At 35.8% G+C, this 27,198-nt stretch overlaps 1 protein-coding gene across 1 annotated transcript in view; it reads right to left on the reverse strand.

Annotated features, from left to right (window-relative positions):
* The window catches only part of FAM83B (family with sequence similarity 83 member B), a gene marked incomplete at both ends in the record, with an annotated part of 63,724 nt that extends 37,105 nt beyond the window's left edge, over positions 1 to 26,619 (reverse strand). Inside the window, one exon of the mRNA XM_082848912.1 lies at positions 26,176 to 26,619. Coding sequence (XP_082705038.1) covers positions 26,176 to 26,619 — 444 coding nt within the window. The remainder of the gene's footprint in view (positions 1 to 26,175) is intronic.
* Between the last annotated feature and the right edge of the window lie 579 nt (positions 26,620 to 27,198).

Below are 27,198 nucleotides of genomic sequence, written 5' to 3' on the forward strand. Positions count from 1 at the left end.
TCATCTTTAAGCTTCAGGCTTCTTCTTTGTAGACTATTCAAAAATACTGATTTGGTGAGATATATAGGTAGATTCTCAATTCTTTTCACACGTGTCAACGATAGCTTTTGTTGCTAGCAACTCAGTAAATCAGTGAAGTTGACAAGCGCCAAAGAAGTGTCATGATCTATTGAAAAATTTAAATTTTGACCTATGACTGCCCTTTAATATCCTAATACACAATTAGAGATGCTTTGAGTGTTGACTATGCCAGTGCAGTTACACGTGTGGTCTTGCACACACATTTCCCAGCCATTCTTACAAGGTCAATGGGATGGCCCATCATGCTCATCAGTTTCGGCATCTCTCAGTTTCTTGCTTTTTAAAAGGACTTATTTGAGGCATGCTGCCATTTAGCTGCAAGCAGAGTCAATTCAGCCTCCACAATCAAGCATTTTATTCGCTATGTATATTTGTTATACACATGTATAAATATACACATATATATACATATGTTGTCAGTGACATGTGCTTTTTCTCCCCTGAGTCATCAACATTTACTTGATTAACAGCAAAGACAGAATCTGTGGCACCGAAACTATTATTTTTATGAATGCTTCACTTGAGTATGTAAAAATACAAAAACTGTTTTATTTTTGGTGCTTTTGAAGTATGAAACAGAAATCATACCAACTGCTGACTTCGTTCTTCAATAGCACTCTCACTTTTTCTGCCTCAATATTCTTCAGGAATACCACACTCCCAACAAGTGAAAATTTTCTTTACACATGGAGCTTCCTCCCTCCCCGGGCTGTGAATGATCACTTTGAAAAGGCCCCCCACAGATTCTACTCTGTTGCCACAGGGGTGGGATGCCGCTGGGGATGCCTCACTCTCTTCCCATCTCTCCATCCACCGAAAGGCAACGATCTAAAGAGGCAAGTTCTTTGCTCCTGCTTTCAAGTTGTGCCTTGTATTTACATGAAGATGCTAAAAGCTGTAAGCCCCACCATTAAGGTGAAGTATGTTACAATATTCATTACATGAATAACTTTGTGTACATAATTGCATTGTACACATCAAATGTGCATTTTCACAAAATCTTGGTTGATTTTAAATGTGATACTGCATTTTGTAAACATTTATAAACTATCATGGGATAAACTCTTTTAACCTGCTTTATATATCAGGTTTGATTTTTGTTTGTTTTAACCCAAATCGTTTCATTTCATTATGATTAAAAAGTGTGCTCTGGGTAATTTGGGCCCTGGAGTTCAATTTGTCTTCAGTCACCAAAATCTGAGCATGAACATTTGAACAGCATTCAGTTTGGCAATTTCCCTGAGCTTTTGAACAGAACACTGACAGACCCAAGTAAAGAGGGCACTGGAATTATTGGGTATGACAAAGGATAAAATGTGTATTTTGAATCAGGCTTCCAGTTGCTGCACTTACTACTACATCCTAAAATCTCAGTGCAAGTTATCCTTGCATGCAATTTCTAAAATGCTGAAAAAAGGAAATGTTTGGAAAAACCTTGAACCTATTCTCTCATTCACACAAATGCTGTATATAATATCTATTTAAAATATAATAATAAGGCTTTCCTAATTTCTACTTTATCAATTTATACCGCTGATTTTGGATTTCATGGCAAATCAGAACTCACTTTTCTATTTCTCATTTTTGTTTAACAAGTATGCTGCACATTCACTATGTGCTAGGTATTTTAAAGTATACAAGGTAAAGTTCCTTTCTCAAGGACTTTAACGTTTAGTTGGAGAAACAGAGTCATAAACAAAGATTTGAATCACAGCAGGATTAAGGGCTAAAAAGATGTGCATGGAAGCATGGAAAGTAATACTAAGAGAACCTGGGAAGTTCAGGAAATGCTTAGCAAAGATGTGTTAACTAAAACATGAAGGTAAAGAAGAAACCAACAGGAGAGATGACTGTAAAAGAACAGAAGAGAGGTTCCCAAATCAGTCCAGATAAGAGACCATGCAAACCTGAAGTTGAGCAGATGACACTGGGCACTTGCACATCTTGGTGAAAGAACCAACAGGTCTTGATAAAAATTTGGATGGGGGTAGGGAAAGATACATGAGAGAAGGAGTTAAAATGATTTCAAGGTTACTATTTTGAGTATTTTGGGGTTTTTAAAATTTTTATTTTATATTGGAGTATAGTTGAGTTACTGTTTTGAATGCATGTTAAGATGGTGATACAGTCAGAAAATATAAATGCAACATCTGATTTGGAAGTGGGGTAGAGATAGGAGTTCAGCTGAGGAAGTACTAAGTTTGGGGTGCACGGGACACTCAGGTGGCAATGTCTGGAGACGCTGGTGTGAACTGGTGATGGGCAGCATGTCATTCTTTCTGGCCTTTTTCCCAGTTCTCCACAAGTAACAAATGACCTACAAAGACCAGCCATCTCTGTGTCTGAGTCTCTGCCAAGTGTAGAGCATCTCCGAGCCTGCTTCACACCTGAACAGAGCTAGCGATGAGCCTCCCAAGGACTCCTGTTCTTCCTGCAGGGCTGTGGGGCTGGCAGAGAATTCTCCGAGCTAGAGACAGCCGGGGAGGAAAGAGCACCAGACAGAAGCAATAGGCAAGTTTAACTATGTCAGAAGCTTCTGGTTCATTTCAGGTTTAATTACCAGGGGATATACAGAGAATGTCATACTGGATCCTTGGAAACCCTTTGTAAGACAAAAACATTTTGCTAAATATCCAAAGGGGGAGGAAGAAAATAACATTAGCCTCTCTAAGAAAGGCCACCCTGAGTAGAGGAAGGAAGGATGTTTTCCTTATTCTGGTCTTCTCTCAGGCCCAAATAATTGATTATTTTCCTTGAGTATACTGTAATTACAACACCAAAATTCCTTAACTTTAAAGGTTGCTAATTAGGAAAATAGTACAGGTACTATTTCTATTTTATGCAGGCCCATCCCTACCTGCTAGCCAAAATCATTGCTGGCTGTGAACTGGTAGGCATGTGACCTGCTTAATTCTTCTTCTGGCAGATGCCTCAGTGTTACTTGCATGTCTTTTTTTTTTTTTTCCTGTTACATTATCCTACTAGTTCAGACAAAAAGAGAGTGACTAGAAGTTCCAGAATATTCACCAATCGACAGCTTAAACAATTCGACCTGAATTTGACAGCTAACTTAACAGTTAGGTTTTCATGTCCTTTTGTCTTTTTCCAGACATCTGCAGAATTCTTTAACATGAAAATTCTTATTAGAATTTCTGTCAAAAGCTGTAAGAAAATTTCTGAGTCCTCTGTCCCTATATTCTATTTGTAGGGAACACAATAATACATAAGTACATGTCATAAATTTTAATCTCATCTAAGGGCTTTCCTATTTATAACATTTAAGCTACTGAGAATACACAACTATGCAATCAAGGCTTTCATTATCAGCAAGAAGACTACAAATATTATTTCAGATTAATCATGGTACCCAAAGCTGTTTCCCATCTGTGGTTTCCCTACTTTCCAGGGGCTGTTGTTGTTTTCTATTATCAGGTCATGTGATGGGCTACTCCACACCAGTGCAGCAGCAGTATTGGCTGGTAAAGCTGTCTCAGGTCTGCTGAAGGTACTAAGTAGCCTAAAGGGTCTCAAAGAGAGGACCTGGGAAGGAATGTAGCAGTGGTGACTAGGAAAATAATAACAATAAAAACAAGAACAGCAAAGACTCAAGTGAAGGAAACAGAGAGACAACATCTAACTAAATACTAACAGGATGATGTCAAAAGTAATTGTATACTATTTTGCTTTTGTACTGTTTCCACACGACCTCTTAGAATCTAGACTTGACTATAATATTATTATGTTTAATTCTTAACAAATGCAGTTGATTTTTATTAAAGAAGATCCTTCCAAGGATTTTGGGTAACATGTATAAATTCAAACCAGGTAAATTTTCCTGATAGTTGTTGAAATGTGACTAAATACCAAAACATTTTGTTGTTTTTATCCTATCAATTTTAAATTGACAGCATTCTTAAATACAGAATAATCTTCCCTGATATACACACTACTATATATAAAATAGATAAACAATAAGGACCTACTGTATAGCACAGAGAACTATATTCAATATCTTATAATAATCTATAATGGAGAAGAATATATATATATAACATTATATATATATATGGAAAGAATTTGAAAAAGAATATATATATATATATATATAAAACTGAACCACTTTGCCATACATCTGAAACTAACACAACATTGTAAATTAACTCTACTTCAATTTTAAAAATGGTTAAGAGGATAAATCCTCCCTGACTTCTCAAGCATAGTATACTGAATATAATTTAAATCCAATATTATTTAAATGTACTCTAAGACAATGACAATTTTAAAGGCTGTTGGCAGAGACACTTGCTACATGCTAAGGCCTTATGGGGCTATGCTTATGGTATTCGTTTGTATGCTTCTTACTGTTTCTCTCTTGCTATAAGGATGTCAAGCTAACACTTTCTTTTCTTGTCAGTGTGGCTCCTTGTATTCTAACTTGATATTTGTAATTTGATCTGGGTTTGGAAAGAGCTAATTTGAATTTTGTATACTATAAGGGACTAGGAGGCCTGTCCAACCAAAAAGCTATTGTTTTTGCCATGTCTGTTTTGGCTGTTCTAGGGCTGATTTGTTTATTTCTTGGTTCTCTGCGTCATTCTAGATGGTGGTATAAACAGGCGGTCACATCTGGAAAGGTAACATGTTGGTGTATACTTTAGGTTTAAGCAATTGATAAAGTATTTTAACCAGTGATTTTGTTTTTTTAGTCTTTGCAACTGGTTATTGGTTTCAGAACCCATTTTTCCCTAATTTTGATGAAGCCTCTCTCAACAGAAACAACCATTATATACTACATTTACAACACACACAAGTAAAAACTATGAACGTGAACTTCACATGTTTATTTTCAGAATATATGATGCCTTGATATGTGAGTGTATGTTAAAATTCTCTGATGCAACAATCGTGTTTGAACACAAACTGCCTGAGAAGGTAAAAGCCAGAACCACAAACTGGTACATCTACCTGAGGATAGGAAAAAAACACGCATGTATTATAAAAAGATATGTACAAATCTCAAGGAAGTACAACAAAGTATAATAGTATTTTACGCAAGGCTAAAATGATAAAAACTGAAGGGATCTTGATGTGGTATCGCATCTCTCCGTTCCCAGGTCTGTTCCCAAGAAAACACACCTGCCCCAGGCAAACCAAAGCTTGTCCTGTCCAGGCTCCATCATGATCATCTCTTCAATATTCCTTTGTAATGCGCATTCTCACTCACCCCCATTTTGGATGTTACTGTTGTTGTTTTCCCACACCCCTTCTGAGTTACAGAGTCCGTGGCAATAAAGTATTTGTAAATGCCCTGGCAATAATTAGGTTCCAGGCTTGGAGCTACCATGCTAGCCGTGGTCAAATTACTTCACTTCTTGAAATCTCAGTTTCTTTATCTGAAAAAGGTGAAAATAAAGCATACCCAACAGTCTTTTCAAGGATGAAATAAAATAGTCTTTTAGGCATGTAGCATCATACCTAACACATGGGAGAGGCTGCGTGGTCGAGCTGAGGTTCAAAGCCAGGCAGTTGGGATCCAGGGTTCACGTCCATGTTCATCATCCCTGCCCTAAGCTGCCGGATACATTTGCATATTCTGAAGTTTCTTTCTGAAAAGTATCACATCAGATTTGTCCCTGCTTATTTCTAATAGTTTTCTGGCCAAACAAAGCCATTCTTCATGAGCAGCCTAAATTCCAAGGGTCTACTACCATTTCTAATATGTCTACTGAAAACTGAAGAAACAGGTTTTGTATTCTATTCCAGTAAAAAACAAAAACGTTAATTGAAACACCAGATGGCTGAGGCACACTCCTGTAGAGTTCTGTTTCTTAGCTTCCCTAAGATGACACATATTCTTAACTAAAATCTCTTCAGGTATGTTCTCTCAAATATAAGACATGACACTTGCATAAACTATATTGTATTTGTACCATTTTTGGCATATGTGTGTTTTTTTTATTGGCAGACATCACACACATATGTTAAGTTACAGAAAGTACATTATATTTCCCTAATTTACCTATAACTATCATCCTAAACAAAATCAAGAGACTCATCAGTACCCAAATAGACTATATACACCATCTATCAGGAAAAAAAAAGTGCTTCTAGGACTTGGAGTTTGTAAATTCTGGGCAGATCCATTGCTTCCTGAATTTAGATATGGAACACTGGGAGAGCCGTTTAAATCACTGGACACCACAGTCACCGAAGGCCATTGGCTACATATGCCACAACACTTACGGGATTCAAGTGCAAAAGACACGCAGTTAAATATAAGCCTGGAAAGAACTCTTCTCTCTCACCCTTAAATTAACCCCCTAAATAAACAGACAAATATAAACGTCCAAATGGAAAAGAACAGTTTTCTTCATGGAATAATTAAAGACTGCTGTTCTCCGACGACCATAAAACACACTGATTCAGATTTGAGTAAGGTGACAAGAAACCAATTATCTTTTAGCACTTGACACACTTAAAGTAATTAGAATGTCAAATCACTTCCAGAATGGAGAGGAGTAGAATGGCTACAGGAATAAACATTGAGGCCTCACGTATATGCACATGTGCACAAGAAAGGACTCCTTGGAGATTCCTTTTATAGTTCTCTTCATATAAATATTATCAAAGGAGAATCTTAGGTGCTAAACTTTTAGAAGGTTTTTATAAAGTCACATTCCATCTACATCACTTTGTTCAGATATTTGACCTTTGATTTAATTTAGAAATTGGTTCTGTATGTAACTTGATTTAGTAGAAGCAGAATATTTTAATTGGTCCATACATATTGGGCATATATCAAAGCTGGAACTGTGAAACTTGTGATGCTGAGAATGTCTTTTAAGAACCACCAGTTGATGGCAAACACCATCTCTAGAACCAAGATATGAAGTGTTAAGTGGCTGAACTGATATCAGAAATTTGGTTCATATTATAAGTGCTGATGTATTTTATATAGTTTATTAAACAGTTTAGACTAGTAAAATTTGTCCTAATACACCAACTATAAAATATTATTAACAAATAACCATGATACGAAGAGTGTGTGTCAAGGAACAAGTCAGTGGTATAAATTGAAAGGGTTCTCAGGATTAATCTCATCTTGTTAGTTCAGATCAGGCTTCCTATAATAGTTATCTATCGCTGCTTAGCAAATTATCCCTAAAATGTAGTGGCTTCACACAACAAACGTTTATTATCTCACAGTCTACATGGGTGAAGAATTTGAGAGCAGCTTAGCTGGGTGGTTCTGACTCAGAGCTAAGGTTGTCGTCATCTGAGCCTGGCTGAAAAGGAGTATCTGCTCCCAAGAGGGTTCTTGGTTCCTGACCCCACGGACCTCTGTATGAATCGCTGGGGGACCTCATGACAGAGCTTACCCCAGAGCAAGAAATCAAAAGAGAGTGAGAGGCAAGCAAGATATCTTTTAAAACCTGATCTTACTTCTGCCATGTTCTATTCATTAGAGGGAGTTACTAAATCTAGTCCACACTCAAGGAGAAGGGAATTCAGCTCCACTTTTGGAGGGAGGACTGTTGAAGAGTTGTGGACATATTTTAAAATTAGCACACGTAACAGTAAGATATGTTGCCGAAAATGTACACAATATTAGTAGGTAGAGATGGAGAAGAGTATTTCTGGAAGAGGGAAGGACAAAAGCAAACATTTAAAGGCAGAAAATGGCAGATGTCAAATCTAGAAGGCAGATTCTGGATGTGGTCAGTGCTTCTGTGGCACTTGAAGAAAGCAAAGACACAAAGGTTTGTAATCAGAAAAGGATGATATTGATCCTTCTGGCAAGAAACTGTAGGGATACTGGAGGAAGCAGAATTGTTAGGGAGCAAGAGGAGTTAAAGGGACTGTTGCAATTAACCATGAAAAGTTGGGAGCAGAACTTGGGCAGTAGCAATGGAGAGAATTAGGAGGAGGGAGATGTGGCCGAGGTCCAAACCTCAGGGCCCGATGACAAAACTGGAAGCGTAACATGAGAGGGGGATGAATCATATGTGATTCCAAGGTACTGTGGCCTTGGTATCTAAGAAAGTGATGATGCCTTTCACAGAGAGAGAAGACAGGAGAAAACATTTAGGGAGCTTCATAAACTTCTAGCTACTCTTTTGGACATAATTGCATTTGAAAGTCCAGTGAGCCATGTAGGTAAAGATGTTGGACAGTCAGCTAGAATTAAAGGGCACCGTTCAGAAGACAGTTCACACCAGAGTTGTAAAGAGCAGGAGGTGTGGAAGTGGAAAGGGACACCAAGGAATAAAATGCAGAGAACAGACCCAAGGGCTAAAACCTTTAAAACGTTCACTTTCAGAAGATGGAAACAGAGCTACCAAAGGACATAAAGAAACACTAGAAGTACAGGAAAAGAATGAAGAGAGAGAAATATCATAGAAACCAATGGTAAGAGATGAAAGGTGACCAGTGCCTACAGAGAAGTGGAGGAGGCTGAGGATTGTTAAAAAGTGGCTGGCGTGTCTTGACCATGTGGACAACAGTGGCCTCTGAGGCACTGGGTTAGAGAGGAATGGAAGACAGACCCAGACTGCAGAGATTAGAGGAAAGAGCAATAAAGAAACAGAGACGCTTGATGGAAAATACTCCCTAAGAAAGTATAATGATTGAAAAGTAAGAGAGAGAATGGTAACAGGGTGGAGGCAAGCAACTCACTGAGTATGTTGTACTGGAAAGCAGAGGGAAATAACTATAAACACAAAATAGAGATATAGAAATCAAAGTAATAGAACTGCAGGGGACAGTTAAGATCACAGATTTTTTTTTTTTTTTTGTCTGAAGAAAACAGGAGGTTAGGAGAGAGGACAGCCGATACTAAGCTTTTGAGGAGGAAAAGCTGGAGGTTGAAAGGGGTTCACTTAGAAAGTCTTCACATCAGGGATTTATCCAGGGAAGCAGCTCTTGGCCTCTGAGTAGTAAAGATGTTCAATACAGTTTTAAATGCTAAGCCCCATAATAAACGTGTAATTTTAAAAATTCTCTTGTCACTGTTTCTTCTTAATATGAGATTACATGAGTTGAATATACTGTGACATAGGTTATAGCAATCTGAAGCAGTTTCTTCAGCAGTAACCAGGAAACAAAAAAAAAAAAAAAAAAAGAAAGAAAGAAAGAAAGAAAAAGAGGAAAGAAAAAAAGGACTTTTTCTACTTCCAGGCTGAAGGGAGAATTTCACATGTGTAATCAATGAGTGCACTCTTTGGGTCACATTTCCTGAAGTGGTATTTTTAAATAATTGGGCTCTCAACTTCTTTGATCTTACCCTGAAAAATAAAACTGTGTGGACACACATGTTAAACGTGAAAATAAGCTCTGGGAAATCTGTGACTCTGAGCTCCAGGGATTTTGCTACTGTGAAACTATGCAAATAAATCTTAAAAGCCCTGATGACTGAATCAGAATGGGTCTACTTCTACAAACACATAAAAAGGCAGCTGACATGACAACCTTTTATTTTAGAAGTTAGCTTCATGGTTTTCCAAATTGGATTGTTAACGGAAATAAATTATTTGGAATGTAACTTAGAAAGAGAAAAAGACTGGTGTACTTGACTCAATGAATACATTTATTTTTTGAATGTGGCAGATGTTTTTTGAAAAAAGGTGAAATGAACATACATCTGAAAAAATTAACACTACATTTTCCCAAACCTTATGCTTTCTAAAATACAACTTTGACAAATATAATGCTATAAAATTCTTGTATTTGGTTTCACTCAGGGCCATTCATTTCCCTCTTGATGTTTTGAATAGAATCTGACATTATATACTTCTGTTTAAAAAATTAGGTTTAGGGAGTTCCCTGGCGGTGGTTAGGACTCGGTGCTTTCACTGCTGTGGCACCAGTTTCAATCCCTGGTCTGGGAACTGAGATGCTGCAAGCCACGTGGCACAGCCATAAAAAAGAGGGAAAGAGAGAATATTACTAAAAAATTAAGTTTAACAGAAATTGTTAAAATATAAAAGTTATATGTACAAAATTTATACGTAAACTTCACTACTTAATATATCTAAATAATATATTGCTATACATGATATTTATAATATTTATAAAGCCATTTTAAAAAGATACACAGTTATTTTTTTTAAGGCTTTAAACCTAGGAGCACTTAAACCCTATTAAATTTCCCATGGAGTTAAACATTTATAAGTGTGCTTTAAGAAGTCTCTAAGATTTTAAACATGATGAAAAGCATGTACATATAAAACATATGTAAATATAAACATCTATCCTTACACAGATAGAACATCTATACATAAATGTATTCTCACATGTATACTATTTTTAAGTAGTATTTTAAACACAAGACTATCACTTGCAGCTCAGATAGACAAAACTCCATGAAGATAATGGTTGTAATAATGAGTTTGATGATGTGTACTGCATGGAAAAATGTTGGAAAAGTAAGGCATGAGGAGGAAAAATAAAATATAGGATGGTCTCCATTCATAAACATGTTAGAAATTCTTAAAATAAGAGTAAAATAAAAATAGTCTTTAACTGATTCATTGAATGAGTAATATCTATATTTCAGTACTAGACATAAATTTTAAACAATTTTTCTCAACTTTAAAATAGTGATAGCTTACCCTTTATTTTTATTTTTAATTCCATTAATATATATCTAAGATATGTGTAATTTTTTTCTCACATGAAGATTTTGTGATATTTAATCATACTAATTCATCCTAAATTAAATGAAAGGGAGTCCTCTAATACAAGACTATGATAGCTTATATTAGACCAACATTCTTTCTGAAAACAATAAAGGCTAAAAAACAAAAATAAAGGCAGCCAGAATTTGTGGAGCCAAGATCATAGATAAAGGAGAAACAATGAGGAAAGCCAAGTGTTTCCTGCCACTTTTTCACCTAATATTTTTTCACATTTGCCAGTTCACACAGCAAGGCACTGAGGCCAAAGCAGTAAGCTGTGGTGAAGAGTTTTTAGCAATTTCAGAGGGATGAAGAAAACAGAAACTGGACTCCAGTACCATCAATGCAAAAAGGACTTACAGACACCTGATCACAGAGAAAGGGGAATCATGATAAACTGAACTCAGGATTCCATGCAATTATTGCCCTAAAGACATTTGGCAAATCTTAAATTGCACACTGAGTAAAAGGATGAAAAACAAAAGAGAAGAAAGTTGATAAGAGGGTAAAGAGCTTAAGAAAGCTTTTGAAAATCACATTAGGAAGATAAAAATTGGAGTTGAGATTCTTCCAAGAAAGAGAGGCTCCTCTAAATACCTCCAGTGAAATCCCAGAAGAGTTACCCTAGAAGTAGATGAAAACTGGAGATAGCCCACTATTCTGTAAGACTAAATGTCATCCTTATACCTCAATCCCTGTATGGAATAGGTTGATTTACCCTTACCTTAACTGTCAACTTAAAGAAAACTAAATCCTCTTTAGTGGAGATTACTTCTGCACCTTTTCATACTAAATATTCAGCATTCAATCAAAAGTTCCAAGCATGTAAGAGGACAGGGCCAAATGAGCAAACACCAAGTGGAAAAACAAAACACAGATAATAGAAATAGGTTTATAGGTGATCCAGATACTGGTGCCACCAGAAACAGACTTTAAAATAACTATTATTAAGGCATTCAAGAATTATATGGCTGTTATACCCTGAGAAAACCATAATTCAAAAAGAGTCATGTACCACAATGTTCATTGCAGCTCTATTTACAGTAGCCAGGACATGGAAGCAACCTAAGTATCCATCAACAGATGAATGGATAAAAAAGATGTGGCACATATATACAATGCAATATTACTCAGCCATTAAAAGAAATGAAATTGAGTTACTTTTACTGAGGTGGATGGACATAGAGACTGTCATACAGAGTGAAGTAAGTCAGAAAGAGAAAAACAAATACCGTATGCTAATACATATATATATGGAATCTAAAAAGAAAAAAATAATAATAGTTCTGAAGAACCTAGGGGCAGGACAGGAATAAAGACGCAGACATAGAGAATGGAATTGAGGACACGGGGAGGGGGAAGGGTAAGCTGGGACAAAGTGAGAGAATGTCATGGACATATATACACTACCAACTGTAAAATAGATAGCTAGTGGAAAGCAGCTTCATAGCACAGGGAGATTAGCTCAGTGCTTTGTGTCCACCTAGAAGGGTGGGATAGGGAGGGTGGGAGGGAGACGCAAGAGGGAGGAGGTATGGGGATATATGTTTATGTATAGCTGATTCACTTTGCTATAAAGCAGAAACTAACACACCATTGTAAAGCAATTATACTCCAATAAAGGTGTTAAAAATAAATAAATAAATAAAAATCCCAAACCTAAAAAAAAAAAAAATTAAATGGCTGAAAAATACCATCCGAATTAAGAATTCAACAGTTGAGTTTAATAATAAATAATACTCAAAGAAAGGATTGGTTAAGACTTAAAGATACCTATGTAGAAAATATCCAGAATGAAATATACAGGGAAAAAATTATGGAAGATACAAAAATGAATATGAATTATATGGGATGTGTTTAAGTAAAAATAAACAAAGATGTATACACCAGCAATTAGAATTCTTAGGACAGGAGCAGAAATAGAACAGGAGGATCAACATTTGAAGAGATGCTAGCTGAGATATTTCTAAAGCAACAGAAAGACAAGACAGATTCAAGAAGCTCTACTATGTCAAGGAAAAAAAAAATAAAAAAATAAGTCCTCATCCAGTTACATCATATTAAAGCTCCTGAAAATGAGACATGAAAAGGAAGCCTTAAAAGCAGATGTAGAAAAAAATACATTATCTCTAAACAAGCAACAATAAAAGTCTTTACAACTGCAATGGTAGCTTGTTTAAAAAAAAATTCACAGCAAGTACTGTTTGTATTTCATGCTATATTCAACATTGTAATGGAAGACCTAGCAATGTAGTAAGGTAAATCAAAAATATAAAAAGTTACATGGATTGCAAAAGGGAAAATAAAACTAGCATTAGTTACAGATATGATGATATATCTAGAAAATTCCAAATAGTCTATACATAAACTATTGGAATTAATAAATGAATTTATCAAGTCATTGAATCCAAGGTCAAAATACGAAAAATATATTGTATTTCTACACACTAGCAAAGAAGAAAAATTAGAACAAAAATATTCAAATATTATTTCTAATATCAGAAAAAAACAAATAACCATTAATAAATCAAACAAGTGATATGTAAGACCTATATACAGAAAACTACAAAATCTCACTGAAAGAAAGTATTTATAACTATAAATGTAGGAACATATGTCATTCATGGATTGGAAGATTCAATATTGTAACATTTAATTCTGTTCAAATAGTCTACAGATGCAATATAATACCAATCAAAAGCTCAGATTTTTTTTTTAATTGACAAGATGATTCTAAAATTCCTACAGAAAAGCCAAGGATTTAGAATAGCCAAGGCAATACTGAAGAAGAGCAAAACTAGAATACTTATGCTACCAAATAGAGAGGCTTACTATAAAGCTATAAAAACTAAAACACTGTGGTCTTGGAACAGGGTTAAGAAATAGATCAAAGGAACAGAATACAGTGAGAAATATATTAATATCAAAGTGGTCACTTAAGTTATGACAATAGTGTCACTGCAGTACAGCATAGAAGGGATGATCTTTTCAATAAATGGTGCTAGGTCAACTAGATAGTAACTCTACAAAAATTAAAATGGACCCTGACCTCATATGACACACACAAATCAATACCAGAAGGATTTGTAAACCTAAATATGAAAGACAAAATAAAACTTCTAAAAGCTAACAAAGGAGAACATCTTCTTGATCGTAGGTAGAAAAATATTTCTTCCATGAAACTCCAAAATAGCTAATCCTAAAATAAAAAATAAAAAATTGAGCTACATTAAAATTAAGAACCTCTGTTTATCAAACAAACATACCGTATCAGGGTGAAAAAGTAAGCCACAGAAGAGATTTCCAAGACATGTATCTGACAAATAATCAATATATGGCATAAAAAATTCTTAGAAATCAATCTTAAACAAATAACCTAGTTTAAAAAATAAGAAAAGAATGGGTAGAGAACCCTGAGCCCTATGACAGAATGCAAAACATATCTCATCTAAAATCCAAAGGACAAGTATAAAGGTGACAATATCATAAGAGCAACTAATCAACATCTGGCAAGAAAACTGATCAGGGCTCAATGTAGCAAGTAAAATTGAACATGGATTTTAAAAGATGAATGGGAGGCAAAGAATATGGAAAAGGATGTTCCAAGGAGGGGAATAATCATGTAGAAAATTAGGAAGCAATAAGCTGTCATGGAAGGCCCACAGAATCGCAGTAAGTAACACTGCAGGGTCAAGTGACAGGAGGGAGGTGGAAGGAGATAAAGCACAAAGGTAAGGATGCAGCGGGAGCCACCTTTAACAGGAGGAGCCTCATATACGCCATGCTTGTTGACCTGGACTCTATCTGGTACATCATCAGGAACCCGAATGTAATAGGACCTGTACAAAAGTGTCCTGAGAATTCAGTGGTTTGCCTGGTACCAGCATGGAAGGTCTATCAGGTGCTCTGTTTGGACTCAAGTACCAGCATTGCCTACTTCACATCCTAGTATAAATTATTTAACCTCTGTTCTTCACCCATGAAAGGAGGCAACAGAGGTACCTACCTGAGAGAGCTGTTGTGAATATAAATATTAATACATATAAAGAGCTTAGCACACAGCCTGGCACATACCAGCCAATAAATGCTAGATAGTATTAATGTCATGAACAAATTTAGTTCTCCTTCCCAGTAGAGAAGCAACGTGATATGAGTCTGGGAATGGAAGACCCCTGAATATGATCTGTACTGAGAGTTATTAATCAGTTGGGTGACTTTGCACTTTTGGACTTTCTCAATTTCCAACTGCTCTTTAGTAAAAAGACCACATGGTCACTAACCCGAGATTCTTTTCTGTTTTTAAGTAACTGCTCCCAAATTTCAGCAGGCTTGAGTATGACTATGTACTGTGACTCAGATACTGATTTTTTCTCATGATTATGGATTTTCCAGTAGCACATATTGGATTGATATTTAGCCAAAAGGCAATGTTTTTGCATTTTCACATTTATTTACTTATTTAAAATATTTGTTTGACTTCTTAGGGGGAAAATTGATAGGTGATGATTAATAAGACATTAATACAGCCCAAAGGAAAGAAAATGTACACTTACTGATTTTTCTGCTTTTAAAGCTTCGAGATTAATTATTGAGTAGCTAATAATTATGCAAAAATAGTTATGAGGCTTTCTTCATTTCTAAATTCTAAAGGCTTTCTAAAGGAATATTACTGGGAGATGCTCATCATATCAGTACTGGTGTGCCGAGAGGTGGGAGGAGGGTAGGTACGGGTCCAGGTAGCAGGGATCCGCCCTGTCTGCAGCAGAGGCTGCCCTGGTGAAAGAGCACATTATCCCTGATATTATTTACACGGTCTCTGCCAGCACACGGTGTCATAAAAAAAGCACACTGCCTTTTAGTCAGACTTATTGTTGTTTTCAAATTCCCAAGAGACAATGAACTTCCTTATTACCTGCACCCAAGCAGCCTCCACTGCCACTGTTCTATATGCCTTTGCTTATCAGCACAGGAAATCAAGTATTTTATTATGGGAAAAATCCTAAGTGGAAAAAGCAGGAGGCAAATTGTTATACATAATTTCAAATATGATCTCAACTATTTTACATGCGAACATTCTATTTCAGCGATCTAATATTGGGTGTTCAGAGATCTCTCACACACACACACACACACACACACACACAGTTGTGTGCACATGTACTTCTCTATCCATCTATTTATATCTTAGAGGGAAGAAAATTTCTAAAGTTTATTTTCTTAACCCCTTCCTGTATTTTCCCCCATATTTTCTATAAGGAATAGGTATACTCTGATAATAAGAAAAAATAAACCTTTATTCTATGCAATCATTGAACTAGTAATCTGTCTCTGCCAGCAAATATTTTGAAGGCATTTCAACTACATCAAAACTTTTCTACTTTGAAACTTCAGGAAATATCTCTATAACACTCTGATACACAGAGTAAAAAGGTGGGAAAAAAATCCAGCCCCTTTGTAATACATAGGTCACTCACATAATGTCCATACACCCTCAACCTCTTATCTATACAACTCCCAGAAATCTTTTAGCACATCCCCCAAATATTAGACTCTAAACCACCTGAAGTGTTTATTTTTCTACTTGTATGACCTAACAGGTTGTCTTGAACATAGCAGGGATTCAATAAAGGCATATAAACTATATATAATATAGTATGTAGTTGAGACTTTTTATACAGAAATAAATTTTATTGACTTAAAATATTAAGACATTTTTAAATAGCTTTAAGACCTACCCCCTAAATCATCTTCTTTAGGGCACAGAATTAAGTAGTTATAGTTTTCTATTCCTGCAGGAAATTGAAGGTATATTCTCATTTCAAGAAGACGTCGTCAGCTCCAGGCCATTATCAGTCTGCTGGTGAGCATTATCCCAACATATGCTACAAACTGTTTTATATTTCCCTCTACATTTTAGCTAACCAACAAAATGTTAATATATCCAGGATCAGATGTAATGGTATCACTCAGAAACATTTCATGACCTCTCACTGTCCATACCCACAAAGCTGGACTGAAGGACCTTCACAATTTGATCTCAACACACACCCCCCACCGCCTTCCTTTTTACAGCCCCACTCTACTCCCCCCACATTCCCTGTTGTCTAAAATGTCAAGCTCTCCACAGTACATCTCCTACTCCTCAACATGTATGACCCAAGGTGACCTCTGAAGAAAGTGAGGTCCCAAAGGCACCCTCCCAGTTCTTGTTTTTCCCCCTCACCTGACCAGCACATGGTTAAGCACATTGCTTAACACTTGCCTTTGGGAGACTCTGTTTCTCAGCAGGTTATATAACCTCCTGCCTTATCAGCTCCCGGGTCATCATCCAGACAGTCTTCTTATCTCACACGTTTTTTTTTACCTACTTTGTTGTATCTGAGGCTTATCCAGGTACTTCCTAGGCCGCCTCTCACCTAAGAGCTCAGGACCAGAACTATTTCCAAGTCCAGCCACGCTGGATGTAGATTCTAATCTGAACCCTAATCTCTATTTAGACACATGTTGCTCTTGGTGGCTGCCATCACCAGTCAACTATCTCAGGGCTCTGGTGAAAATGATAACTTAAAAGCCTCTGTGCCTTGGTCTCTGCCTGCTTTCTGATTCCAACTCTCTCATGACTCTGAGGCCAACCTCAAAGGACAATGCCATAATCCTAGTTGCTAGGCCAAAAATTTTGGGGTCATCTTATATTATTCAACTTATTTCATACCCCACATTTTACTGCCTTCAAAATATATCCAAAATCTGACCAGCACTGCTACCATCCTGGTGATCTAAGACAATATCATCTCACATTTGAATTATTGTAATAGCCTCTGCTATGTTTATTCTTAAGCCCCTATAGTTAATTTTCAATACTGCAGCCAGCTGTGTCCTTTTAAAATAAAGCATATTTCAAATTGATCATGTCTCTCTTTTGCCCAAAATTCTCCAGTGGCTCCCCATTTTACATGGAGCATAAGCCAATGTCTTTGTGATGGTCCATAAGGACCTCCATGATACCTCTCTGAACTCACCTAACTCATCTCCCCTTTGCTTTCTTGGGTCCAGGAACTGGCATCCATACTGTTCCTCTAACAAACAAGAAGGCATGTCCCTGCCCTAAAGCTTACCCTATGTCTAGTCTGCTCTGCCCTCAAAGAGATGCAGGGCTCATTCCTTCTTACCTCAAATCTTGACTCCAATGTCACCTTCTTGATGAGGCCTCTTCTGAACACCCAATTTAAAATCGCAAACTAACCCCTGACACCGCTCTTAATCAGCACTCCTTACCCAGCCATATTTGTGTTTTGTTTTTTTCCATAGCACTCCTAATTTATTACACTTATTAAAATCTAAATCTCCCTATTTGTCAGTAAGCTCCATTCAAAGATAGGGTTTCTTTGGCACTTTATTCTCTTCCTTATCCTCAGAATTTAGAACTCTACTTGACACACAGCAGACATTAAATAAATATTTGCTGAATGAATGAGTAACTTGCCATACTTGTCACCTGTTAAGACTGGCCAAAGGCTGGCTGACCCAGTCATAGTTGAACCAAGAAGAGGCCAGAGGACAACCTCATTGACTGCCCTTCTCTTACTTCTTTGAATGTCTCCTTTATTTGAAACTCAGAGAACCCATTTCTGTTCAGTACATCCTGATTTAGTCTGCATTCTAGGTGCTACATCTCATCTACGTATCATAACCTTCTGTCATTTCCAGTAGGTCACTTCTGACTTCTAAGAGTAACCCCACAATGGCTTTGTACCTGACCCATTTAGAAACCAGTGCTTCCGCATCCCCACCAACTAGTCTCCATCCCAGACCCTCTCAACCAGGTCTTCTAAAACCTCCATTTGGGAATATGCAGCTATTAATAGTTTCCAGTTATGACCCTTTTAGATCATTACCACTGACTTAGTCACATCTATCACAAGAAAGCAGATTATTCATCAGTAAAGTATGGATAATAAAAGTACCTATTTCACAGGAAGGTATGAAGGTCAGTTTAAAGTACTGCATGTAAAATACTGACCAGTACATGACACATAAGTGCTCAATAAATTACGTGTTCCTGTTACTAGATAACATAAGATAAATCTTTTGCTCAAAATCAGATGCTAGTTCCAGTCCTGATAATAAAAGCAACGTTTTTCAAGATAATTTGAAGAGCGACTAGTTAAAAGACATGAATGATTGATATAAAAGTATATGCCACATGATGCATCTGTGGCAACTACAGGAGAATAGGCAGAATCCTTGGAATACAAACATCCGTCTGGTGTGAGAGCCACCCTCATCTCAAAAGGGTCCCCATAGCAACCCCCCATTACATTTCACATCTCATTAGGAGGACAGATAAGCAAAAGAAAGTTATATCCCTTTATTCTCATGGAAGTTAACATTTGATAAGATGCTTCAATGTGTACCTGAGGTCCTAAGCTTATCATCCCATTCAGCTGCAAACATTTTATGTATAACATTTTAAACAAAGATGCCTACAGAGTTCTCTTCATCCATGTTCCTTCCGCTTCCTATTAGAATACTACTTGCCCCGTTCTCCTGTGCAGGGTTATTTTTCTGGCTTGGCTCTAAAGGCATCTGAGTTTGCAAAACTGCTAAATTCTATCCCTATGAACTTTAAGTATTATTTAGACATTAGGAAAACTGAATGTTTTATGATCATAATGTTTTATGATTAGCTTTGCCATTCCAACAAACTACTAAAGGTGTATTATCAGAAAAATATTACACACTTCAATAAATAAATAAGTTTTTAAAAATTTAATCCTATGACAGGAAGGAAAATGAGTAAACAAATTATCATAAAAAATAAACTCTCTATTTCAGAGAACCCAGAATACAAAGAACTAAATTTTGTCCCATGGTCAATAACAGGCTCTCTCAAAGTTCAAGAGAAAGATTGTACACACCACATGCAGTCCCTATAGGAATTGCTTCTCACAGCTTATTTTGGAAAAAGAAAAGAAAAAGAATTAAAGAGTACCAAAGGGTAAAAACTGAGAACAGAAAATGGTCTTAAAAACATTTCCCTTAATCAGATAAATTATGCTCACTCTGAAATAATTCAAATTCAATAATAATAATTCAAATCGGTTAAAAATGAAAATCATGGGTGATTTAAGACTTTACCTGATAAGACATAGCCTGGTAAAGCATCTGAAACTCATAAATCACACATGACTTTAGTATACAAACCAAGCTGGAGGTCTTATATAACAATTTTTTTTATTTTTTCATACACCAGATTTTTTGCTTCCACAGAGCAGAAAAACAGCCACTCTATCAGGAAAGCAAAGTCTTTTAATCTAAGACTAATTATGGTAGACCTTAAATAATATACCTAATATTACTTTTTGAATTACATCAGAATATTTAGTAAGTAATAATAGTTCATAAACTCAAGAGTTACTTAAACCAACTTTTGACCCTAAATGGCAGGTCTATAATAAATATGAACTTTAAAAACTTACAAAAACTTGCTCTTCTTTTATATAAATGTGGAACCCTTGTATAATGTCTTTATTTAAAAATCTAATAAAATTATCACTTTTAAAATTCAAGATGAAAATGGAATGACTACCTTTTTTCCTCTTGGTCTACAGAATGTTCCCCTACCTCCACCTTAGCTTTTCACCAGAACTCTGTATCTTTTCAGATCTTTGGATCTTTATGTAAGAAAGCAGGTTTATAATTTTTTCTTCAACTCTGAATACCTGTCCATAAAAGAGATGCCTTTTCTGCACATCCAGAGTATAAAATTCATACATCTAAGCTGTCTTCACAGTGGGTCTTATTTTCAAATATACAAACTTATGTTGAATCAAAATTTTCCCATTTTGAACTTTCTAAGCAGTAATACTGGGAAAATGCTATGTAGATTGCTAATGCAGTGTACATAATCACCACGATACTTCAGAAATGGGTTTGAGTCATTTCAACAACAGCTAATAACCCTGGCTGGCATTCCTGGTAAGATGCTGTCTTGTTACATACTGGACTTGGTCATTCATTGCTCTCACTTTTAAAGAAGAAATGCCAAATCACAGTGATGCAAAAATACAGGCTGATAAAACAAATACTGTATATTAATGCATGTATGTGGAATCTAGAAAAAATGGTATCGATGATCTTATTTGTAAAGCAGAAATAGAGACACATGTAGAGAACAAATGTATGGATACCAAGGGGGAAGCGGGGGTGTGAGAGGAGTTGGGAGATTGGGATTGACACATATATGCTATTGATACTACGTATAAAACAGACAACTAATGAGAACATACCACATAGCACAGGTAACTCTACTTAATACACTGTAGGGACCTAAATCGGATGGAAATCCAAAAAAGAGCGGATATATGTATATGTATAGCTGATTCATTTTGCTGTACAGTAGAAACTAACAACATTGTAAAGCAACTACACTCCAATAAAAATTAATTTTAAAAATACAGGCTGATGGATTCTTTGACAAAATAAAGGTCTGGAGTAATGTAGTAAGAGGAAAAGTAGAAGAAGGAGAAGAAGGGGTCGCCATCATCTCAACACCACACGCAGGGTATTAAACATGTGGAGGTGTCATGGTAGATAGGTCAGCCAATTCATTCCACTCTCTCAAGGATCCTATGGAGTATTAGCATCTCAGTTTTACAGATGAGAAAACTAAAGCTCAGAGAGTTTGTAGTATAATGTCTAGTGCAAACAGCTGTTTGAGTTGGGATTCAACCCAGCCCTAACTGACTCTGAGATTCAGAGTCTTCATGTCATTCCATGAAGTCTCTTTGAAAAAGAGCATTATTTGAAATTGGCAATTAAAAGAGGCTGCAGCTTTCTGTGTAACTGTGTTAAAGTAACTGTGTTAAAGTAACTGTGTTAAAATCATCAGGGTTATTGTTAGTAGTGGAGGATAGGAGTAGAGAACCAGGAGTTTGGCATATAGAGAGTATTCCCATGCAGACACAGTGAGAGTTAACATGGTAAAGTCAGTACAATTTTAAAAAGATTTTTAACAAGATCTCTCGCTCTCTTTCTCTCTCTCTTTCTCTCTCTGTCTCTGTCTCTGTCTCTCTCTGTCTCTCTCTCTCTGTCTCTCTCTGTCTCACACACACACACACACACACACACACACACGTATATACACACACATAAAATGCATTTTATTCAAAGAAAAGCTGTTCAAATTAATGTCACAGGATACTAATGTCATTAAATCTTACTAAGTAAAAGCTATTTTTTGGAAGAAACTAATTTTGACTCAAATTTAAACAAAGAAATATTCTTTGTGTTGGAATGGGAGGGTGCAGAGAGGAAATTCTTAATAAAAATTGGGAATATCAGGAGAGAGATAACCCTAGTCTAATAAAGGCACTGACAAACACATAAATATCACTTAGCTGGGCAGGATATGGCTGCAAAGTAATAGTGATGAAAGTGACACACTATGACACAATTATTATTATTCATATAATGAACTAATTCAGTATAACATATTGAAATAATCTTGAGGTGGTAAGTGCTATTAGAGATTTGGATAAGAACATTCGATTTAAAAAACCCTAAAATGCTTTGCTTCATGTCTTTCATTAAACAAGTGAAGATACCTGTGGTGTACAATGACTTGTTCAATCCATAACTAGTTAGCTATCAAGCCTCTAGTCCAGTGCTACTTTTATAACACCCATCAAATCCCAGAAGCCCCCATCATTAGTCCACCTTCCCTTTTGTGGCAATGGGCCACCTGGTAGTAAATGTTTCTCTGTATTACTAAGAATTCTGAGGCTGTAACAGACACGCCTAGGAACAGTGACTCAGGGAGCAACCAAGATCTGAACTCAGGAGATGCAGGACAGAGCACCTCAGGAATCACTTCTGCCCTAATTCTCACTAGACTTTTGCTTATGTATCTTCTCGACTCCATATTTCACAAGAGTAAGAGTCACATCTTATGGAAGATGCTAGCCTAGAATTAGGAAACAGAGAGGCCAACAGCATTCTGGTTAAACATTTACATATTCAAGACTACCAGAAATGGTTACTTTAGGGATATTTATCACTGAGTGGACAGAAGAAAAATGACTTTAGTGAAAGATGACTTTTTAAAGTAATTAGAGGGGACATTTTCATAACACAGAGTAGAAGTAATTAGGAATAAATGCATATATCATCTTGGGAACACCTCTTGACAGACAGATAATTACCTGGGAAAAGTCTTGCTAGATGCTATCAGACTTTATAAAGTTGAACCAAATTTAATTATGTCAACCACACAGTGAAAAATAGAAGTAAGTTAGGAAAGAGCAAGTAAATAAAAATAAGACCATTTTAGGGCACAGGGTATTACCTGTAATTAGATTTTCCCAAAGGAAAATTGTCAAATAGCCAAATAAGCAAATATACAAAAGAAAAAAAAAATGGAAACAAAAGAAGAAAAAAAAAATCTCTCTGAATAACCTGTGACAACTGACATAAATGAAATGAACAAATACAAACAAATCTATGGATTTTTGAAATACTATAAAGATTGTATTCTGCTTATAAAAACAGAATGATTCAGAGATAATAAAACTAATGCATATAAATTAATGAAATTCAAAAACAAAATATTTTCAGTGGTTATGATCAGACTTCAAATGTTTGGACCTCTAAGAAAACTGCTTTTGGCTCCTTTCTATTATTTTAAGATTTTTTTTCCATTATATGACATTTATTTTCATAAGCACCTTATCTTAATTGCAAACAGAGCAGTGAAAACGAATTTAAATTCTTCTCTGAGATCATTTCCTGGATTCTGCTTTGCTGGTTCCTAGCTCTACTTGTTATGGCCTCATAGCTCCATAGAGTTTTGTAATGTTGATTAACAAAATAATTTCACAGAGGCAAAAAACTTTATTCTATTCACTAAAATAAACATTATTCAAGTACTTTATGAAAAAAAAGGTCATCCTCTTCATACATTTCATCCTGTCATGACAATTCATTGAGAGTTACCAATAAAGAGAATTTGTCCTCTGAAAATAGTTCAGAAACAAGAATTTTATCATAATAACTAACAGGCTTGATTCTGAAGGTTTACAAGAGCCTAACTTACCTGCTGAATAAATGATAGTCATGAAAAGCAGGCAGAATATTTAAAAGGCAACGTGTTTCAACAAGCTGGTATTTCATAATAATATTTGCTCTTCTTATTTTAACATTTTTCACAGGACCTGGTTCAGTTATGGGCTAAATAGTCTAAAATTTTGTAAAAATGTGATCAATAACTTTTTCTTCTCTGGAGTATTGAATCCTTCAAAAATCTTTAAACTAACATAGTGACATATGAAGAAATTTCCAAAATATTCGCAAAATATACATCCCATGCATTTATAGCCCATTTAACCTCAATATTTATTGCATCTGATTAGAAACAAACACATTCTCCAATGCTTTCGGGAAAAAAAAAGGAAAGAAAACCACTAAGTAATCTATTATGATTTATATTCAATTTCAATATACTCAACTTATAAAGTTCAAATAATTCTCTTTCTTTGAATTCAGCTTGGATATGTATATACAAGGTAATATACATACCTTGGGTATGTATAAAGGTAGAATTCTTTCTTATTTTATGCCACTTAGATTTGGTGAAAGAGAAGCAAAGCATTACATTATTGTTTTACAGTTTGGACTTTGAGTTCCTCAGCTTGCTAATTCAAGTAGGAATTCTAAGCAGATGATGACCAGGCAGAGGATATTACTTTTAGAGGCTCACTAAATAAATAGCTGCCACATTAGAAAGAAAAATACATCAGATGGTCATGACTAATGTTCAGTTTCCAGTAAGTGCTAGCCCAAGAACTCATGCTAGCTCCTGAATTTCATTTTGTGCCACAGAAATGCAATGCCCCATAGGAGATTAGCTGTGGTGCAGGCTAATGAACTCATAACTACTAACTTTACCATAATAACAAATATTAAGCTTCACTGATGTATTTTTCAATTTTCAGTTAACACTGTAGTTCAAAAACATATTGTCTCCCCAAGCAGAAATTCACAAATGTTCGTACTTGATATTTGTTGTTTTACCTTTACAAGGACTCATATATTTTCTTGACTTCTGTTGTTTCACAAAATACAATTGTATACTTTGTTCTCAGAGCACAGGATAGTCCAGTTTTAAAAATCCTCATGGTTCAATTCAGAAAATTGAACTGACAGTTCAATTCATTCAATGAATGTTTGGACACCTACCGTGTACCTGATTCTATAGCTAATGTTTAACAACTGGAATAGATTAGTGCTCCCTTGATGTAACCCTGCTAAAGGAGTTAATATGGTTACAAGGTCAGGTTATTTGAGTTTAAAAGGTCCAGGGAAAAAAAAAATCACCTTACTTTTACAAAGCCTGAGTTTGACAGTAGCCTTGGAACACTGTGTCTTCCTAATGTGAACGGGAGGCTCTTAGTTGCCTGTCTTCTAAACTACCATGTCCCTGTGGGTTTCAAGGGTCTAATATGTCTGTACTTCATAAAAGCATGCTTTCCCAAGCATCTCTGTGTCTTGTTGACATGAAAGAAAGCAATGCCGTGTATGCGTGCATCGCAAGGCCCCCTTTAGGTCTAAATTTCTATACTGTATAGTATCCATAACTAAGAAATAGACACTTCATAGTTAACAATCATAATTTTTTGTTCATATATTTTAAAACTCAATAAACAGCCTGGGAAATTTTGTTGTAGTTTCCAAAGCATCCATCATGGTGGTGAGTACATAGAAAACTCCCAAGAAGCTTTATTAGATTAATTAAAAGAACATTTCTACAGTTTTATCTGAGCTTTAAAATAGAATTTCTGAGATTTATAAACCAATATAAATATTTAAGAGAGAGTACAGAGGCCCTAAAATGCTAAGCACCTCAGGACTTTACTTTAGAATTTTACATTATCAAGCCTGATTTTTCACCATTTTCACACAACTTAGGAAATAAATAAGAAAATCTATGCTTTATTTAATAGGATAAACTATATCCAGAGCAAGAATTAGGGCTCAGTCCTGTTAAGAACAAAGAAAAATTCACCAGATTTGCCAACCACATATTTCCTTTCAGAGATTAAGGAAAATGTAAGTGATTTAGGCTATGAATACATCAAATCATCTCTTTTCCGGTCCATACACCTCAGTCTTCATGGGTGAAGATCTCTCATGTACGTGATGAAGAGAAGGAAATCTCCACCTGTAGCAGGAACCCAACACCACTCTCTCAGATATTTACAAAGTATGGGAAGTTACAACCTTTCTATGTATCCATATGTATATTTCCTGAAATAGGCATGGTCTATACATATAGAGACTCTTTCATTAACATATATGTCTGTTATACTACTCTGGTGATTTTCCACATTTCAAATTTTTCATTTATAAATAGAAATATTACCTTTCTTGCTTCTTTTATCATCTTCCGAATGGTTTCCTTAATTGTAAATAGTTGTGCTCTTGGTGGATGAAAGAGGAGGTCAATTTGGGTACCCCTTAAGAGTCCAGGCATCACATATGGCCAGCCCAATTCAAGATTTGGAGCTTCCACATCAGACTCAACGGGCCAGTAAGTCCCTGAAGATGAGGTATCATCGCAGGAATTATCAGTACCATATGCTGTGCTTTGTGCCACTTTTTGAACATTTTTCAAAATATAATTAATTTCTTCCTCGGCTAGAAAGTCTGACACTCGTTCCTTGGCAAGAAATTCTTGGTATGCATCTAACCCCTGTTCAATCAGTGTGTCCACAGCTACTCGATACCATTCCTTGTAGTGAGGTTCAATGTAATTGTCTAATTTACATTCGTCATTCAAGGAGGAAAGCATTGATGAGTTCTCCATGCTTGCAAATGCTTTGACAATGGCACTTTCAAATGCCCATTCGTGCAGGGATGAGAAGTATCTGGGTATTTAAAAAGAAGGAAATCAAGATCAGTTAGAATTCTGTAATCAAATGTTTCATAATCCATGTCAACTGTTATTTTTACATTTACTCATAAAAATGAGTACCAGTAGCTCAATATGACATACATTTCATATCCAAAGTGGTAATAATAATACCATAATTCCCATATCTATCACAAATAAGCTAAACAGAATCCAATTCACAGACTGCTAGCTGATATTCCTTTTCCAGGTTACCTCTAACTTTAGTTTCTCAACTAAGGAAATACATCTTCCTTTTCTGATATCCAGAAAGTCCACCCTTCTTAACTTTAATCTGGGATTACACATGGTGTGATCAGTTTCTTTTTGGTTTTAAAATATTTTAAAATAGAATTAGAAGAAAACCAATGCCTGGCCAGCCATTTATATAAATCTTACTGATTACTTGTTATACATATATCCTGATGAAATATAAAAAGTACAGAACACTTGTTTTCCAGGAACTTATTAATTAGATGAAGAGGCAAAATGTAC

Source organism: Leucopleurus acutus (assembly GCF_964270905.1).
Source record: "Leucopleurus acutus genome assembly, chromosome: 10".
Lineage (NCBI taxonomy): Eukaryota > Metazoa > Chordata > Mammalia > Artiodactyla > Delphinidae > Leucopleurus > Leucopleurus acutus.